The sequence below is a fragment of the Thrips palmi genome, unplaced genomic scaffold (genome assembly GCF_012932325.1).
Source record: "Thrips palmi isolate BJ-2018 unplaced genomic scaffold, TpBJ-2018v1 HiC_scaffold_15, whole genome shotgun sequence".
Lineage (NCBI taxonomy): Eukaryota > Metazoa > Arthropoda > Insecta > Thysanoptera > Thripidae > Thrips > Thrips palmi.
The window spans coordinates 9,364,789-9,384,646 of NW_023144624.1; the positions used below are offsets into that span (position 1 = coordinate 9,364,789).

The window sequence follows — 19,858 nt, forward strand, 5'->3', positions numbered from 1 at the left end:
ACAGTGGGCCAGAAGACCGGTGGAGGCGGCCAAAACTCTAGACGCGTTTTGAGCTCCAGAGTCGCTAAATGGGACTCGAACCGGACGTGTGACCCCACCAATGGATTGCTCTTCCGAACGAGGAATCCATTGGTGGGGTCACACGTTCGGTTCGAGTCCTGTTTGGCGACTGCGGGGCTCAAAACGCGTCAAGAGTTTTGGCCGCCTCCACCGGTCTTCTGGCCCACTGTGCCGCGCCGCCCCGCTCCGTGCTGTTTTCACATCCCCGACCACGGGACGACAAACAGCAGCGCGGTCCCGTCGCTCTGTCTCTCTCGCACCCGTGCGGTGCCATGCGGTGCGCCCCACGAGTGCGAGAGAGACGGCGCGCGGCCCCTCGCGAAATGACACGGGCGTTTAATTGAAAGACGGGCGATGCCCGGGCCGCCATTGTGTGAAATGCCCGGGGCACCGCGCACCGCGCGCCGCGCCACGACACTAGCAGACGCGTCACTGCAAAACTGGCGAGCACCGCGACGTGACCTTTGAGAAAATATCGCGGAAAGTAAGCGGGCCTAAAGTTCATGCCGAGTCGCGCGTCGCGAGGGCTAACCTTTCAAGTTTGTTCAATTTCCAGCGGGCTTATTACTGCCCCGGAAAGGGCTGGGCCGGGCCGGGCTGGGCTGAGGTTTAAACACGGTTTGATACTGCGCGGCGGGGAAAACGTTTCGACACGGGATGTTTTTATTGTGGTGACGGGGCGTGCCCACCAGAATCTCGATGTGAATCCGGACCGCCTCCCCCGCCTCGTGAGGTCATCGGCATCCCAATGTGAATCCGACTCGATTGCTTCGATACTCATCTGTGTCGTCTGTCTCTCTCCGTCCGCAGGCCGCTACCGCGACTGGCTGGCCGCGCCCACGTCGCCGGCCCCGGACTCCAGGCTGTCCTGGCTGTCCAGGCTGTCCAGCGAGGCCCCGGCGGCGGACTGGGAGCTGTACCCGGACAGCCGCGAGAGCGCGGCCCCGTCGTCGCCGGCCGCCCCCGCGGCCCCCGCGGCCCCGGACATGGCCATGCACCCCCCGGACCCCGACCCGGAGGTGGACAGCGCCCTGGACGGCGCCCTGGGCAACGGCCTCAGCCACGGCCTGCACCGGTGGAGGGTGTACACCCGCAGAGGAGGTGAGTCCACCCCGTATCAGTCAATCCCTCGGCGATAAGGGTGGCCGAGCCGAGGCTGGCGCAGCTCGGGGTAGGTCGGCATGACGGCGGCAGGGCGGCAGGGCGGCGGGGCCGCGCGGGGCTTGCTTTGCTCTGTCGATGCCGAATGTACGGCTTCGGGGAAGGAGGGGCGGAGGGGGCACGTGGGGGCGGTATTGTGCCCCGATGTGTCCCGACCGGCTGACGGCTGTTGATGCAAAGACAAGTTGCGCGGATTGGAACCACAGAGAACGCACGCATTTGCAATTACAAATACGAGCGAGAAATCGACTGGCAGACAGACAGACAGACAGTCGGACGGACGGACTGACAGACCGGTTCATTATTCCAGCGGGCGACGAAGGCAGAACAGCGCACGCAGCCCGTGAGGACGCGCGGTGCGGCTGGAGCGGCTGGAGCGGCCCACGCCCGCTGCATCGCTGCAATCGCACTGTCTGGGCAATGCCGGGTTTCCAGGTTCCCGGGTTCGAGTCCCGGCGCCGGCGGGGACGCATTTGTCCCCTTCGGAGCGTGCTTCAGCGGCACACCTGGGCCCGGCCCGGCGCAGCCCGGCGCAGCCCGCTCGGCCACCCGGGACGCTATCTGTCTCTGTCATTCCCTCAGTGCCGCCACGCCGTCCTCTCTCTCTCTCTCTCGCGTGTCAAGGGCGGCGATAGGTTTGTACCCGCCGCGCGCTTAAACGGTTCCAACTATCGTCCGTGTGTTTGTTTGCGCGCGCGTGTGTGGGTGGGTGGGCAATAACACACACACTCGCACACGGCGGCACGTTGTCTGTGACGTCCGCTTCGGTCTTATCACCGGCGACGTGAGTGGAAAGAGGAACGGGAAGGGAGGGGGGCGCCAAAGGAGGGGGCCGCTGAGCCGCGAGCAGCCAGTACAGTCCCACGCCCCCCGCGGCCACCGCGAGGAGCCGCGAGGCCCGCCAAGCCCGGCCAAGCCACGAGGAGCCGCCAGCCACAGTGTGGCGGCGCGGCCCGGACCGCGGCGGACCGAGCGAGCCACCCGGACGGCCTGCACGGCGACGGCCTGCACGGCGACGGCCTGGACGGGCAACTGGACGACCCGGCGCCGCAGCCAGTCTGGCGGAGCCCCAGCGAGGTGAGCGTCAAGCCCTTGACGGCGGCCTCGGCGCCTTCAGCCTTCGGGCAGGCCGTGCCGTCACACTGCCGTGTCGGGCGGGTCTGCCTGCCACCCGGGCGGCAAGACGGCCGCGTCCTCGGCCGTGATGAGGACGGACGGAACCGGGACGCCGTCGTCGTCGCGGAGTGAGGGCGTCGCTTTCGATCTTGCTCAATCCCCGAGGCCGTCGCAAAGCCGCCCATGCCGCCCGCCGCCTGCCCGCCGGAGTTCGCCACCCCGGCCGTCGCCGCCCGTTTACGGCTTATCGTCTGTGTGCATACCCCTCCCCGTGCCCCGCCTGCCCCGCGTGACGTCACGCCGCCCCGAATCCATCCCCATAGATCCCTAGTTCCGACACTTCTGTGCCTCCTGATTACACGCCCGGCAATCTAATCCGAAATTGGTGCGATGGCATCAGCTGATTGAGTGGGGTGCCAAGTTGGGGCACTCCTCCTTCTTCTCCTTCGCGCGCCGCCGCCCCGCTTCCCTCGTTCTCGCGACGTTCCCGCGCCTTCTCCTCGTGTAATGCCGTTGTCGCCGTGAACAGCAAGGGCCCGAGCCAAAATGGAGTCAACTTTGCACTTTTCTTTTTTTTTCCGCGCATGAGATTTATTCTCTCTCGTCCCCTCTCGAGGCTGGATAATGTGACGTGGGAACGACGTAACTTGCTCGCGCCGAAAAGACAAACTTTTCATCGGTCCCACAAGCAGTAAAGGCTGCCCTTTTTTTCTGGCCTCACTTTGCGGGGTGTTTTGCCGCCTTTAGTTTTTTGCCGTGTAGATGGTTTGGAAGAGACGAGTGGGGTAATCTGGCCGTGTCACAGCACAGCGCACAGTGTGGTGGCGCGCACAGTGTGTGCGGTCAGGCCGGTCAGGCCGCGATGCCCGCATCAAGGCGCGCCCATTTTTCCGCCCGCTGGAAATGATTATTTTGTGGGGCTGCTTTTAAAAAGAATGGAAACACGGCTAGCGGGCTGCCCTGCTTTCCTCCTTTTTCAGCGCCAAATGAAACAACAAGCTGAAATATCTTTCGCTGACGTGATACAAGCGCTGGCGCGGCGTGGGGCGGCCTGGGGATGGGGGACGAGGGAGCGCCATAGTATCGCGTTACACACTTTGCATGGTGCAGTGCCATTTTATCACTCGTGGAACTTTTGCTAATAATTGGGCGAGGCGTGATGAAAACATCCTCACCCTCTCTCCGTCTCTATGCGTCATGGTCATGGAGCCGTTTTTCTTTATTTTGCGTTTCGTTTTTTGTTACTTTTGCTGGCCGCCTGCATCGTCCGCGCCGGTCCGGCCGCGCCGTCTGCCCTTCTTCCTTCCTGGCTGCTGCTTGCGGGCTTGCAGGCAGATGCGAGATACCACTACCGCGGTCACTCTGTGTGTGTGTGTGTGTGTGTGTGTGTGTGTGTGTGTGTGTGTGTGTGAGGAGAGAGAGAGAGAGAGAGAGAGAGAGAGAGAGAGAGAGAGAGAGAGAGAGAGAGAGAGAGAGAGAGAGAGAGAGAGAGACAACGGCCCCGCGGCCCTCGCCCGGCCGCCGCATGCCGCATGGGGTATGGTCAGGGAGTCAGGGAGATGCCGGCTTGGATGCCGGCACGGCCCGGCCCCTCGACGGACCCGCTGACTCGCTGCCAAGCGCGCTGCCGGCCTGCCGGCCGACTAGAGACGGGTGCAAATCACTTTGGCAAGGCCGCCCCGGCAGGCTGCACTTCGCAGGCAGGACCTTCTGTGACGCATCGCGCTTCGGTTGGCCGCCCCTGCGGCACGCCCAGACGGCCCAAACAGTGGGGCGGCGAGGGCGGCGGCGCCGCGGTCACCGCGTCGACCCGTCCCGGACCTTTCCGGAGCGTCCCGGACGTTCGCCTGGAACGTTCCACTCCGCGCCGAGCCGCCGTGCCGCCATCGCCATGGTGCCGCCGATCCGCGGAAGGAAGGTGTGCGACTGTACAGGCTGTACAGGCTGACGCACGGATGAATTGCCGCACGGGCCTCAGTGTCGGCACGAGCGCACCGTCTGTCTGTCTGTCTGTCTGTCTGTCTGTCCGTTCGTTCGTCTCTGTCCGTCTGTGTGTCGTGCGGAAACACTCCTGCGCCAAACTCTTAGTCCGCGTCGGCCCGTCGCGGAGGACGCGAAGTCCGTGTGTGTGAGTGAGTGTGGGCGTTTTGAATCGCGCCGCCGTGTGTCGTACAGGTGATCCAGGACAGGTGCAACAGCGGCTTCGCGGGGGAAGGGGAGGGGGGGGCGGTCTGCTGCGATTGGCTGATCAGACAGCCCGTGGGAAGACGCGACATTATGGCCTCTGGATAGGCTCGGCCGACCCGTGGACTCCTAAATGGGGCCACGCCAGACCGCGGCACGGCGGCAACGCGCGAGAACGTCGTGGAAATGACATGGACAACATTTGCATGGAGATTGTGTTGCTTCCGGGCGCACCTCAGGCAGGCCAAGGCGAGGGCCAGGCCGAGCGCACCGCGAGGCCCTGCTGCTCGCCGTCCAGGTGGGCGTCGGCGCCTTTCGTGGACGCGGGGACCGCGTTGTGGTGCAGGGGGCAGCCCGCGAGGAAGCTGAAGGCACCGCCAGTGATGCGCTTTTACTTGAACGTAGATTACGCGCGGCTTTAAATAACGGGCAACTCGCACAGATGAGTATAAATCTAGCCGTGTGCCGGGTTCCTAAAATTTCACGAAGAATTCTCCGTCACGAATTATATTATTCGCACACGGAGAGCGCACATTTACATTCTGACGGCGTCTGTATGCGTGTGTATGTGTGTGTTCGTGTCGGGACCAAAAAGGCAGAGGACTCCACTCGGGATGGCGCCTCGCCACGGGCACTCGTACATACAGACAGACAGGCCGACAGACAGCAGACAGACAGACAGACAGACAGACAGACAGACAGATCTTCCGCGAAATGCAGCACGTTCAGCCAATGCCAACGGAGTGGTGCGGCATCACACGCCGCTTTGCAAATGCGTTCTGTCGACAAAATGTGAGTCAGCGGCCCGAATGTGTGTTGGGCCCCTCCACCGACGCCGAACGCTCAGCGTGTCTGTGTGAGTGTGTGAGTGAGTGTCGCGCCGACCGGTACGTGACGGCCTTGGGCCTGCCGCCCCTGTAAAAAAATTTTAGTGCGTTCTCGTGCTTTTTTGGTGCGCCCGTAGGGGCATTATCGTGCAATCGAAGGGCATTCACAGTGCTTTTTAGTGCGAACATGGAGCCGCCGTAGTGCTTTCGTGCAATCATAGAGCATTCGTAAGCATTTTAGTGCGAATGAAGTGCAGTGGAAAGGCAAGCGCAGCGCATTCGTAGAGCGAATTAGCGCTAGCGTAGTGCATTCGCAGCGCGCGTAGCGCAAACGTAGTGCAGGCCGCCCAAAGGCCGCCCCCCCCGCGTCCATCAGCCGCAGGGCAGCGCCTGGAGCCAATTTCAAACTTGACCGAATACACATCACCCTACAGAATTAGATTCGTCTCAAAAAGACAAACAAAAAATGTCAACACATATCATGGGTTAAAAGGGAAAATGAAAGAATTATTGAATTTCCAATGTTTTTTTTGACCATTTTTGCACTCAAAAAAATCCAATAACTCTTTCTTTTTCCCATTTTAAGCCATGACATGTGTTGACATTTTTTTTTTGTCTTCTCGAGATGAATCTAAATCTGTAAGGCAATGTCTATTTGGTGAAGTTTAAAAAATCCCCTCATCTCAGCGAAGTTAAAACCCCTGCAACAAAGCCGCTCTTGTCAAAATATCCCACCCCAAGGTGGTCCGAGGTGAGAGATTGGGTCACGGAATCGGTTTAAACATTGTGGGCTCAACAGTTACCATTAGGACCTATCAACACTAAGAGGGAGGTTGGCCAGCACAAACAACACCTGAGATATTTACATTTTTTCTACTTTGAAAAATTTTAGCGGGAAAATGTCGCTTTTTGATCTTATGATAGTTTAAGTTGTTTGCTCAGTACTGGTTTAAATTTTCTTCTTTTAGTCAAAAAAAGGGAGGAAAAAAATGGTCCCGACCAAGTTTTGAACGTTGCTTGGTTTGGCCTACTCAAGGAATTTTGTCGAAATCATCGAAACTGTCATCCCCAAAATAATCCACCTAAGATTTGTCCCTGGTGGGGTGGGTCTCATTTCACTTACTCTCCTCTAATAAACAATTACTATAAGGTCCCTGGGAGCAACAATCTGACAGGAATTATCATGACTACCCTCATTTTAGATAGAATCTAGGGTCAAATCTTAGGTGGTTATTTTTGGGGGTGACAGTTTCGATGATTTCGACAAAAAAACCCTTTAGTAGGCCAAACCAAGCAACGTTCAAAACTTGGTCGGCACCATTTTTTTTTTCCCCTTTTTATGACTAGAAAAAAAGAAATTCAAACCAGTAGAGCAAACAACTTAAACTATCATAAGATCAAAAAGCGACATTTTCCCGCTAAATTTGTCAAATGTAGAAAATGTAAATATCTCAGGTGTTTTTGTGCGGGCCCAACCCCCCCCCCTTAGGTTGATAGGTCCTAATGGTAACTGTTGAGCCCACAATGTTTAAACCCATTCCGTGACCCAATCTCTCACCTCGGACCACCTTGGGCTGGAGATATTTTGACAAGAGCGGCTTTGTTGCAGGGGTTTTAACTTTGTTGAGATGAGTGATTTTTCAAACTTCACCAAATAGACATTGCCTTACAGATTTAGATTCATCTCGAGAAGACAAACAAAAAAAGTCAAACATGTCATGGCTTAAAATGGGAAAAAGAAAGAGTTATTGGATTTTTTTGAGTGCAAAAAAGGTCAAAAAGACATTGGAAGTTCAATAATTCTTTCATTTTCCATTTTAACCCATGATATGTGTTGACATTTTTTTTTTTGTCTTCTTGAGACGAATCTAATTCTGTAGGGTGATGTGTATTCGGTCAAGTTTTAAATTTGGCTCCAGGCCCTGCCCCCGGCTGATGGACGCGGGTGGGGGGGGGCCTCGGGGGGCCTGCACTACGTTTGCGCTACGCGCGCTGCGAATGCACTACGCTAGCGCTAATTCGCTCTACGAATGCGCTGCGCTTGCGCTACCACTGCACTTCATTCGCACTAAAAGCTCTACGAATGCTCTATGATTGCACGAAATTGGCCCACGGCGGCTCCATGTTCGCACTAAAAGCACTGGGAATGCCCTTCGATTGCCGATAAAGCACTACGGGGGCACCAGAAAAACACGAGAACGCACTAAAATTTTTTTACCGGGGCGGCCTGGGGCTCTGCCGGGCTCTGTGGACGGCCCGTCGGCCCGTCGGACCGTCTGGTCGGGTAACGCATCATCTATTTTTATTGTTGTCTTATTGCCGCTCAAAATAAACAACTTCATCCGTCACTGGCGGCAACCATACACACGCTTGATGGGAAGCCGAGGCCCAACAACGCCAGTCGCGCTGTTGATTAAGCATCGTCGACATCTGCAGCCTTTTGCCTCATTAGGCGTTTCTTTCAAGGTTTCTTTTTCGCGTTGGAAGTTCACTTGGCGTGCACGCCTGGCCCCGCGACCGACGCTCGCCATGTGCGAAGCTGCGCCAGCCAGCCACGCCAGCTCGGCGAAGCTGCTGAAAACCCCAACCGCAATCGCGTGGAACATTTTGGTCGCGTTCTGTCTCTGTCGCGACGGGCGAGCCGGACCAACCGAACGGGCCGAAGAGGCGAGCTGATTGAAATGTGCGCGCTGCTTGTCGCGCGGGGCGTGGGACGGACCGGGCGGCCGGACAGGGCAAGGCGGACTCGGCGAAGTGTCCCGGCCTGCCGGTCCGCCCTCGGCTGCTCCCTGCCGTCGGCCCCATCGGCCCTGGCTGGGCTCGGCCTTGGCGGCCTGCGCGACATCAGCGACACCAGCGACAGATAGCCACGGGTCACTGCTGCCGCGTGCCGCGCGGCGCCGCGGCCAGAGAGAAGAGAATGCCACCGAAATACTCCCCCCCCCCCCTGTTCCCACCCCGTTCCGAGAAGCACGCGCCGCGACGCATCGGCCGCCAGACAGCCCGCAGCCCTCGAGGCCCAAGCTCGAAGCGCGAATCTCGAATCTCGAAGCGCGAATCTCAAATCTCGAATCTCGGATCTCGAATCTCGAAGCGCGAATCTCGAATCTCGAATCTCGAACGAGGCGATAGGGAACGCGACTAAGTGCGGGCCGCCATTGCACCAAGCCGCTTCCCGACTGAGAGTCGTCCCTCTCTCTCGCACCCCTATGAGAGCGAGCGAGACAGAGCCATCAACCTGCTCGTCGCGCTTTTGTCGCCGGCCGCCGGAAATGGCAACGCGTGCTCGGCGCGCTCGCGCTCGGCCACGCGGCACAACATCCTCTCCTCGGCGCCCGCGGCTCCGCGCCCGCCCGCCTCCCACTCGCGGTCACGGGCATCGCGCAGCATCGCGCAGCATCGCGCAGCGTCGCGTCCCGACGTCGTCCTCGGCCCGTCTATTCCACTTTTCAGCCGCGCTTCCACCATCCGCGCCGCTCGGCCGAAGAGAGTGCATTAGGCTTTTGTCAGGTTATTGACATTTTTACTCGCGGGCTGCCCATTAATAAAATCCCCCTCCCCCTCACCCCTTCCCCTCCGACGGACTGCTGCCCCCAATTACCCGACGGACTGATGATGGCTGGCTTTTGAATTTGGCGCGTTCCTTTGTCTCGCCGCCACGCCCCGCCACGCCCCGCCACGCCCCGCCACGCCCCGCTACGCCCCGCCAGTCGGACGTCCAAACAACGCCGTAACTACCACCCTCCCCTATCGGAGTTGGCCGGACTCTGCTCTCCATCGCCGTCACGATGATGATGATGACGATTCGGAGTGCGACCCGTATTGTCGCGTGGGTTCGAATATCAGCCGCGCGGGGGCCTTTTGGGCCTTCGTCCGTCCGTCTGTCTGCCGGTCCGTGCCTTCCGAATTGGTGGTGCCAAATGGCTGGCAAGTGGCCGCCCCATCCATTACAAGCAAGGCATGCACGCGGCAAGTGGACCGGCATGTATCCCGTTACGGTTGTACGTATGATATGGGCGCGGCCTGTAGTAATTGTTGGAGCTTGGAGCCGAGCCGCCTCGTCCCCGGAGCCCGCCCTGCGCCGCCCCGACGACTCGACGAGCCGACGAGTTCGAGACTATCGAGACTGTCGAAACTGCCGAGACTATCGAGACTATCGAGCGCCCGTTTGAGGAGAATCATACAAAGTTTGTCAGCCGATTGGCTTCATCGTTGGCAAGCGCTTTCGCGTGGCGTGCCGTGCCGTGGCGTGCCGCGCCGCGCCGCTCGCGTGAGTTGATGTGCCTCGCAAATGTAGCCAAGCAGAGACCAAACTTTTCGCGCCTTTCCTCGCACGCTGGCTCCCTTATTTCTCTTTCTCTGATATTTTTCTTTCCCTCTGTTTTTTTTTCTCCTCCTCGTCGTCGGAGGAGGCGCAAGCGGCGCGAGCCTTCGCACATGGCGAGCGCGTCGAGCACGCACGCACGTCGTCTGCGTCTGTGTGTGTGGCAGTAAGCCGCGTAGGAAAGACATGGCGGAAAAAAGAAGGGACGTCTTGGACTCGAGGCCGTCGAAGGACGCTTTGCATTTGGAATTTAGGCGGTGCAGTGTGGCCAGACTTACGCCATCCCATCGTTCCTGGGCCTGTCCGCCGCCGAGCAGGCCTCGATGTTGGCGGCGGGGCGGCGTGGTGGCCGTGGTGGTGGCCGTGGTGGTCGCGGTCGCCCTGTGGCCCGTCTTCCCAAGTTTCCCCTGATACGTCACTCCGTTTCCCCGCTCCCCGTCAGCCGGCACCACGGCACCATTGTACTCCCCCGCGTGACGTCACGCGTCAGAGAGGGGAAGTTTGTGTGTACACTGCCAACAAATTACCGGGTCAATCAAACATTTACGCGCGCCGCCGACTACCGCCAGGTAAAATTTACTGAGTAATTACTGTGGTTTCCGCTCGGGCGACCGGCTCGGTCGGTCTGTCGAACAAGAGGATTAAAAATGCATGGAAGCAGTGAAGAGAGGCTTTTGTTCTTCCCGTCCCCGTTCGTGCGGGTAGTCCATTCCGATTTCCGGCACGGCGGAAGATTTCTGAAGCGGCCATTGTATGGAGGCTGCGTCTCGGCTGCGCGAGCCACATCGTGGCGCACGCGAACCGAGTGGCGAGCAGTCGGACTGGAAGCTCGAAGCTGGAAGCCTGCGGCGGGGCGCCTGCAGCCTGGAGAAGGGAAGGGAAGGGGGAAGCTGCAATATCGAGCACCCTTCCCGGCCTTCCCAGTGACTGTGCAGCAGAGCAGGGGCTTCGGCCTTTGGGCTTCGTTGGCCCTCAGGGCCGTGTACGCTGCGGATAAGCGGGGCGGGGCGCCGAGCCAGGCTCCTGGAACATGTTTCAGCACGAAGCCGCTATGGCCCGCGACTGCAGCGACCGCCTCCGAACTCGAACGCGCCGTGATGAATGGTTCTGACGCAGCCCCGCCTTGCCAGCCTTGCCAGCCTTGCCGCCCCAGAGGGCCCAGACAGTGTGTCACTCGCAGGTGTGGCGCGGCGCGTTGAGTCATTGTGGGTGGTCAGTGCCGTAAGGACTCCCCCACTCCGGCCGGGGTGCGTGCTCGACGCACCGACACACCACCGCAACTTTGCGGTCTTGTCGCCCGCGGTCGGTCGCTGCAGCACTTTGGCGGCCCGGGTTCGACTCCCGCCGCCAGCCGGCGCTTTCACTTTGGCCGTCGCACTGGGAGGCTGGGAGGCTGGAGGGCTGCGGGGCGGAACACCACTTAAATGCCGTGTCGCTTTAAATATTCACACCGCCGCCCGCCCCGCTCCGCCCGCGCCGCCCCCGTCGCGTAATGGGCCTCTTTCTTTATTGACCCTTCCGTCCTTCTCGGTCCTTTCCGCAGTCCCTAGTCGTCGCGCTGGTTGTTGCTCGCGTTGTTGTTTTTATGTTTTTTTTCGGCCAAGACGGCGAGCGGCGAATTAGAAACGAGAAAGGATTTCGGTGTGGGCAAGAGATAAGGAGGCAAGGCGAGCCAAAGGCTGCCTGGCTGTGCTGGTGGTGCGGGCCGGGCCAGGGCGGGCCAGGGCGGGCCAGGGCGGGCCGGCAGGGTAGTCTTAGGGTCGGATAGTCCCTTCATGACGGAGGAGGAACCAAATGAAAAAGCAGAGTTTACACTCCCCGCCACTGGAAGGGCTGGCGGTGCTGGCGGGGCTGGCGGGGCTGCTGGGAGGGCTGGAAGGGCTGCTGGGCTGTCAAACACGCGGCCCCCTCGGGGCCCATGCAGGCCGAAGCAGGATGTGAGGCCCCTGCAGGGCCGCGGGGGGCAGCCCGGCAGCCCGGCCCTTGGCCCTCGGAGCTCGGCGGTGAGCGCGGTGAGCGCCCTCCTTGAGCCCCACCTGAAAAGCGGGGCGTCCGCGGCGACCCTTTGCAGTGGCGTCGGCGCGTCGGCGGCGTTCCGGTCGCGTCGACACGTCCCGACACTTCCGCGAACTGCGTTCCGCTGTTTCCGGCGTGTAGTGGCGGGCCCCGCGGCCCCCGGACCCCCGTCACGCCCTGCCCCCGCGCACGTCGCGGTCGCTTAGCTGTCTCCGCCCGCGCCCCGCGCCCCGCAGCAGCCTCCCCAGAGGCCCCGGGCCGCGCCGCGCCCCCGCGGGGTGGCCGCGCCAGACTCCCGGATGCAACGAACGCGGGGCTGGCCGAATGAATAAATAACGCAACGTGCGTGGGGGCACCGCGCCTACGGGGCGGTTAGCGGGCCGCCCTCGCCCTCGCCCTCCAACTCGAACCTCGCTCGGCCCAGCCAGGCACGCCAGGCGGGGCGGGGAGCGCGCCGTGCAGCAGGCAGCCCGTCGGACGGCCGTGCGGGCGAGTGGCCTACCCGCCGCGCCGCAGGGGTTCCCGGACTGGCGGCGGCGGCGGTGCGGCGCTACCATTCGGATTGGGGTTCGTGTCGCGGCACGGCACGGCCACATTCAGATTGGGGTTGCGCTGCTGCGCGACGCACACAATGTCTCCCTTTGTGCCCTAGGCTGCCTGTGCTGCCGGCGCGGCTGGCGTGCCCTACTTGACGGCGCGGGGGTCGGGGTCGGCGTCTTATCAGATGGACTGGGACGTTGCGGCGGCGGGGCGACCGCCGGGGACCTCCCCCGCCCCGCTGCCACAGCCGCTGCTCCGTCGCGCCCTGCGGCCTTACTTTATGGCTGGGCGCCGAGCCGGCCGAGACGAAGATGTCCAACCTGGGCGAGCCTGGGGCTGGGGCTGGGCCTGGGCTGGGTCGGGCCTACGATATACTGCAGGAATATTCAGGACCTGGCAGTGCCTGTCGCGATGTTCCTCCCCCGCAGCTCCGCCCGGCGCAAGGCGAGACTGCGCTACACCGGTTGGTTACCTACCTTCGCCGTGGACCGCTCCTTGTCCTTTCTTCTTCCTTTTTCTTTTATTTCGCCGTCTTTTTGCGACCTGCAGCTGCGTGCTGCCCCGGTCCCTGCTCCCACGGGGGTGATGAGTCATGAAAAATTTTGGCTGTAAAGCTCGGCTGGGTAGTACCGTCGCCCGGACCGAGGCTAGAGCAACCTGCAAAAACAGTGTCTGGCCCAGTCTGCTTCAGTCTGCGCCGCGCCGCGCACTTCGGCCAACTCTCGGCGCCGACAACTTCCGTGTGGCCGGGCTCGGTATTTAATTGGCGCAGCGTGGCTGCGAGAAAAAAAGGGGGAAAAGTGAGAAAGGAGTGGGAAGTAGGAAGGAGGAGGCGGCGGCGCCCCACGGCGAGCACTGGCCGGGCAGGGTGCGGGACGAGCAGGCCGAGCTGGCCGGAGCTGGCCAGCATGCGGGAGGGAGGGCGCCGCAGGAAGTCGTTTTTGCGCGCAAGAAACGCGCGTCCCTCCACCGGAAACTCCGGACGCATGCTGCTGAGGCTGCTGATGGTGCCCAGCCGGCCTCTGTGACGAGCGCCGGGCGCCGACGGGCCGTTTCCGGGCAGGGCCAGGGTGCCAGGCCAGGGTGCGAGGGTAGTCCAGGGCCCGGGCCGGCCCGTCCGGGCTCCGGGGGCGTGGCGTGGCGTGATTACAGAGCGAGCTAACACTGTGTGCGTGTGTGTGTGTTTGGTGTTGCAGATGAGGCCCCGTCGGGCGAGAGCCGCGGCCACTACGTGCGCGCCCCCATCTTCCAGCAGTCCGTCACGCTGACCGCCAAGATGTGGCCCGAGGTGAGTAGCGCACAGTGTACAGTGTGGTGGGTGGCGGGAATGGAGCCGTGCTGCGCGGTGCGGCGGCCAGTGTGCTGCAAAGTGGAAATTGGCTCCACATTTTGCTCTTATTAGCCCTGCCGCGGTGCCGGGGGGCTGTACGCGCCTAGTCACGCACAGGGTGGGGGTGGGGGGTGGTGCCGGGCGAGGCGAGGCGGGCCAAGAAGCAGGCGTGAGGTCCTAATCGGATGACGAGGCCGTCGTCTGCTCCCCGCGCCCCGCGTCACGAGAAAGAATAGGCCGGCCAGCCTTTCTGCTCGCTGGCGGCAGGGCTGGCGGCAGGGCCGGGACAAGGCCTTCTTGGGCCCTTCGGTCTGCCAACGTGGGCCTGGGCCGCGCCCTAATCCCCTAAGCCCTTTTTGCTCTCCCTTTAATTCATGAACTGGGCCGGGCGGGCAGGCAGGCAGGCCGCGCTGCGGGGGCGCAGGGCGCAGGGCGCAGGGCGCAGGGCGCAGGGCGCAGGGCCGGCGAAGGGCGCAGGGCGCAGGGCGCAAGGGCGAAGGGCGCAGGGCGCAGGGCGCAGGGCGCAGGGCGAAGGGCGCAGGGCGCAGGGCGCAGGGCGCGGCGGCCGTATACCGCGACGCCCTTTGAAGCCCCGCCGCGTGTTTGTGTTGCCGTTCTGCAGTGAGCCAGTGGGCCGCACCCCGCACGCACGGCGACCTTCACCGCCACGGACATGGACCGCAAGCGCAAGGCCGTGGCCGACGGCCGCGTCGATCGGCCATCGTCCGGGCTGGACGGACCGGCCCACCGGAGTGTCATGTTTATTCCACTCGGGCAATAAGATGCAAATGGGGACGCCGGGCAGCGGGAACTCGGGTTCGACTCCCCCGCGCTGCAAATCGGCTTTGCACTGAGGCGGCAGCGCGGCAGCTGGGATCGAACTGGTGGTCGCCGCTGGATCCGCGGGGACGTGGGGGCACAGCCGAGTGCGGCGGGGCAGGGGTCGGGCTCTGTGACTTATTGTGCTGCGGTCGAGCTGGCCGCACGGGGTTTAAGCGCCCCCTGGTGACTCCGCCCCCACCCCGCCCCACCTGCCCCTCCCCGATCACGGCACCTTCCCCCCAATAACGTACACACTCTCCAGCCACGGCTGGACGAACACCACGTTAATCAAGACCAATGATGCGACATGGCACACCCCACCCCGCCACGCCACACCGTAAAAACAGGAGAAATATCGCCGGTGTTGGCCCGGCCGTCTTCCTGCCAGCGCCCCTGCAGTGCGGCGGGTAGGCAAACCGCCGGCACGCCTACGGGACGGGTGGCCTATCCTTCATTACCATTACCATTACGGGCTTCCTGCCGCCGCTGCTGCTGCTGCTGCTCCACTCCCTGTTCCCCGTCTTTCATACCGGAGTCCGCTCTGGCCCCCCGCGGTCCAGGGCTATTCTCGCCTGCGCCCTTACCTGAAAGCGCCCTTTTTTTCCCTTTTTGTCCTCCGGCCTCCCTGAAAAGACGTCGAATGAGGCGGAGGTAGGACAGAGCAGGTCATCGGCGTCCTGGGTTTCAATCTCCCCCTCCCCTCCGGCCTCCCTGAAAAGACGTCGAATGAGGCGGAGGTAGGACAGAGCAGGTCATCGGCGTCCTGGGTTTCAATCTCCCCCTCCCCTCCGGCCTCCCTGAAAAGACGTCGAATGAGGCGGAGGTAGGACAGAGCAGGTCATCGGCGTCCTGGGTTTCAATCTCCCCCTCCCCTCCGGCCTCCCTGAAAAGACGTCGAATGAGGCGGAGGTAGGACAGAGCAGGTCATCGGCGTCCTGGGTTTCAATCTCCCCCTCCCCTCCGGCCTCCCTGAAAAGACGTCGAATGAGGCGGAGGTAGGACAGAGCAGGTCATCGGCGTCCTGGGTTTCAATCTCCCCCTCCCCTCCGGCCTCCCTGAAAAGACGTCGAATGAGGCGGAGGTAGGACAGAGCAGGTCATCGGCGTCCTGGGTTTCAATCTCCCCCTCCCCTCCGGCCTCCCTGAAAAGACGTCGAATGAGGCGGAGGTAGGACAGAGCAGGTCATCGGCGTCCTGGGTTTCAATCTCCCCCTCCCCTCCGGCCTCGCTCCCTCAGCCGCCGAGGCATGGCGAAAACAAAAGTGTGAGTGTCCCGGCTAGCCCTGGCGGCCATGCCCTGGCCATGCCCTGACTGGCGGTCCTCGTGTCAAAGTACAGCAAGCCAAGTTTTCCGCTGGCGCAGTGTTGTCTCGTAGTTTCCGCCCTGGCCCTTGCCGAAACGGCTTCAAAAAATAGTTGCGCAAGTATTCTAAAAGCGGCGTGGGCCTCGGCGCCGCTTTGACCAGGCAAGGCAGCTGCGCCGGCTGCGCCGCGCCACTCTGCTGCGCTTCTTCTTCTCCTCCCCCTTCTTCTTCTTCGCTGCGCCGAGGCTGCCGAGGCTGTGCCGCCGCGCCCCTTTGGCGTTCCTTGCCTTTTAAATGTGAGGTGGCCGGTGAGGGGCCGGGGCCGTGCCCGGGGCCCAGGCTGGGCCCTCACTGAGGGTCGCTAAGCGCCTGGGGTACCCTTGTGAAGCACTCGACGCCTGCCTGCCTGCCTGCCTGTCCTGCAGTGCGGCCTCGCCACGCCTCTCCTCGAGAGCCCCCTGCCCCCGCAGTGCAGCGGTGCAGCGAGCCCCTTACACACAGACGCGGCACGCGGACATCCCCCTGCGCCCTGCAGTGCCCTGCCGCATGCGGGGCCGAGTAATGAGCCCAGCCGCGCCATTTTCACCCCCGCAAATCGAGTGACTGAGCGAGTGACACTGTGGAACCAACGCGCGAAGCACTCGCCGCGGTCCTCTTCCTTCTCGGTTGCAGGTTGCAGGTGCACTCCACTGTTCCGCGGGCCGTAAACCATAAACCTTTGTTGTTGTTGCAGGAGGGCGACGGGGCGGGCGGCAGCGCGGGCGGCTGGTCGGCCTGGCGGGTGTCCGGGGAGCACCTGCCCCTCGTGGTGGGCGGGGTGGCCGGGGGCGCCCTCATCGTCATGCTGGTCGTGGCCGCCGTCGTCTGGAGGCTGTGCGTCCTGCGCCGCGACAAGCAGTACCGTGAGTACGCCGCACCGGCCGCACGCCGTGCGGGGAAGGGTGGGAAGTGAAGGAGGGGCGGACCTGGAAATGGAAAGATTAAGGGGTGGACTGGACGGGCGGGGACAGGCGGACGGTCCGGCTTCGATCCCCGCCAGGAAATGAAGCTCTCCAGCACGTAGCACGTTGCGTCGACGGCCGGCCCCGCGCGCCCCGCGTGTCGTGTCGCAGATGAAATAATCGTGTTGAACCCTCCTGTCGCGCATCGCGCATCCCCGTCGCAGAGACGAGCCCGGCGGCCGTGACTCGTCGCCGCCTTGCCGCTCACTCACTCCGTGCGGTATAAGTCTCTCTCTCTGTTTCCCGTATGGGTGGGAGGGGGACAGCGACGGGGCCTCCGTGCCCCCGCGCGGCATCGGCCTGCTGTCATGGCGTGTCCCCGTCGCGTCCCCGTCGGGGCGCTGCGCCGCGCCGCGCTTCCCTCGCGTGCCTCGCGCCTCGCGCGACGGCGGGGCGGACAGCTCGGAGGACAATCTTCTAGCTCTGCTACTGCATTTGCATCCAGTGAGTAATGGCGTCTCCTCCCTGCCCCAGGTGTCCGTATGGGAGAGTGTGCCCCGGAGCCGCGGCCCGTTCAGCCAGTAATGCCGAGGTAAGAAAACTCTTTCCCCCACCCGCGTCGTGCGAACACCACACACACACACACACACACACCCACGTACACTCACATCATACACCCACTTACCCGTGCACACACGTTACGCTTATACTTTATTTCTCGGGGGTTGCTGTGTTCCAGAAGGCCTGGAATGTGTTTGCACTGGTTTTTCAACATAAAATATTACTTTCCAGAGCGAAAAACATCCCCTTCCCGGCCCCGCCTCGCACCCCGCTCCGCCCGCGCTGCCATGCGTGCCTGGCATTCCCGCCGCTATTCCCCGTATCGACAAGGGGGAAGGGGTGGGGGAGGGCGCCGACCACACATGCCAGTGTGGGCGGTGTGGGCGGACTGAGGTGATAGGGGCGGTCGCTTGCACGAGTTGCGGGTTGCGGCCGCCGCTTCGGCTCAATAATTTCGCCCGGGTGTACTCACACGGAGTGTCTGCGGGCCTTGCACGCTGGACACACACAGACACACACTCAGACACACACACACACACCACTCAGACGTTCAGATGACAGTACGTGTGGGTTTACTCCCATTCCAACCACCCTCGGTTTCTGTTCCAGCGAGTCTGCGGTGTTCGCGTCGCCCGTGTCCGGCCGCTGGGCCTACCAGAGCCGCTTGCTGGGCTCCCCTCACGGGGGCAGCGGGGGCAGCGGGGGCGACTGCTCCCCCCGGGGCACGTCCACGCCCCCCGCGGGGCTGCGCTCCCCCGTGCCGGGAACGCCCCCGCCGCAGGCCTGGGTCTACGGGGACACCATCGTCGCGGACCCCCTGCAGCGCGACGCCTTGCAGGCCATGCACAGAGCGGCGTCGGCGTCGGCCTCGGCCTCGGCCTCGCCCAGCCCGGCGGTGCACCGCTCCATCAGTCTGCAGCTCGCTCAGCAGGTGGGTGTTCTCGGTGCAGACAGCCCAACAGCAGCCAACAGTCGCAGACGCTGGGCCGAGGCAGGCAGGCGCTGAGCGAGCGAACACGGCCAGTGGACCGTCGTCAACAGACGCGCTGCTGTGCGTTGCTGGCGTTGCTGCCGCTGCGAGCCGCGCCTGTCTGCCTTGCGCCCGAGGAGCATGGCCGAGTCCGTGGCACTCGCCGCTGCGGCCGCTGCCTGGCTCCGAGACGCTTCGGCCACCGGCTCTCACTTCTTGCTGGGCTGCTGCTCGCCCCGATCGTCCCGACGGTACTGCGCGCAGAACGACGACGTCGACCGCACGGTAACAAGGGGGCCCTTCCCTCGGCACCGTGTGCAGGGTGTGCAGCAACACGCAGTCAACGGCGTCAGCGGGGAGGGGTGCAAATGGCGATGCCGGGCGATGCGGTATCGTGTGCGACGGAGAGGGAGAATGGGCTGCAGTCACGCCACTGGGACGGGGTGGGGGTGAAATACTAGTGAAACAGGCGAGGTGAGGTGAAGCAACTCCAATATCGCCTCCGTCACTGCCCATGTCCATGCAGTTCGGGTCGGGGCGCTGGTCCCCGACTCGCCTCCTCGACGCCATGGAGGCCGTGGTGGCGAATGCGTTCGAGTAACGCCGCCGTCCGCAGGAAGTCTCGTCCACCCACCCGGTTCCACCGATTGACACATTTCTCTCACCTGCTTCCAGAGCCCCGTGTCTCAGGGCGGGCGGCGCGGCTACCCACACGGCGCGGTGCACGGCGGGGCCCACGGCGCGGGTTACGGCCCGAGCCGGCACCCGGGGCGCCCCCTCAGTGTGGTGAGCTCCATGGGCAGCTACTCGGCGGGCTGCAGCCCGGCCACGCCCCGCCACTCCGCCGTGCTGCCGCCGCCGCCACCGGAGTTCCTCCTGCCGGACATTTGCGAGTTCAACCCCGGCGCCGGTGCCGCCTCTGTGGGCCCCGGCGCCGCCGCGTCGGCCCAGTACGCCTCCAGCAGCGGTAAGAGTCGGATCCACCTGCATGAACCTTAGGTAAATTCAAACCGGAAATGTAGCGAGCTGGTGCCAGCGCTTAAGCCGCTATTTAGAGGTCCCACGCTGGTCCAGATCGGCCGCTATTCTGATTTTTGTTATCATTCCAAAAGTGGGCGGCAAGGAGCAAGTTTTCTAATGGAGGCGCGCCTTTTGTCCCTCAGTCCTGGATGACGCTGGCTCGCTGGACGGCGACAGCCTCTCAGAAGCACTTCGCACTCGGTCGCTGCCTTCCAGTGTGAGGAACAAGCAGAGGCCCATCGCGTCTGAGGAGGACCTGGACCAGTTGTACGCCAAGGTCAACTTCAGCAAAAAGCGGAAGAACCGAATGCGGCACGACGAGGCCGCCATCATCGCCATCAGCAAGTCCAGGAGCCAGTTCCTGGACAAGGTGGCCACCGACACGGAGACCCTCGTGGACAACGAGGCCGTCATCGTGTACAACGAGCGCACCGCGCTGTAGGGCCCCAGGCCGCCCCGCCGCCCCAGGCGTGGTGCAGCCCCTTGTCTTTTGCGTCAGATGTGGACAATCAAGTGATTCATCGGATGCTAAGTAAACGCGAATAATTTCCACACGGTTGAGTTGTGTGGTTGACTGATGTATGTATTGATTTAATAATAAAATGTCGTGATATTTATATTTGGAAAGTCGTACGTATTCCGACAAAGTATTATTTCCTTGACTTGTTCAAGGTAATCCCATG

General features: G+C 62.5%; 1 protein-coding gene across 2 annotated transcripts; it reads left to right on the top strand.

The window, feature by feature from the left end:
- Positions 1-1,012: 1,012 nt before the first annotated feature.
- Positions 1,013-19,794, top strand: LOC117641727. 2 transcript variants are annotated; one of them, XM_034379302.1, is made up of 7 exons: positions 1,013-1,161; positions 13,425-13,516; positions 16,417-16,585; positions 17,159-17,216; positions 17,795-18,116; positions 18,831-19,122; positions 19,319-19,794. In XM_034379302.1, exons 1-7 carry the CDS (start codon positions 1,047-1,049, stop codon positions 19,615-19,617), a joined length of 1,347 nt encoding a protein of 448 aa, XP_034235193.1. In that variant the 5' UTR covers positions 1,013-1,046; the 3' UTR covers positions 19,618-19,794. The 2 variants fall into 2 exon arrangements, with proteins under 2 accessions (XP_034235193.1, XP_034235194.1); XM_034379303.1 differs by having other exon boundaries at positions 18,831-19,154; positions 19,319-19,456.
- Positions 19,795-19,858: the final 64 nt, after the last annotated feature.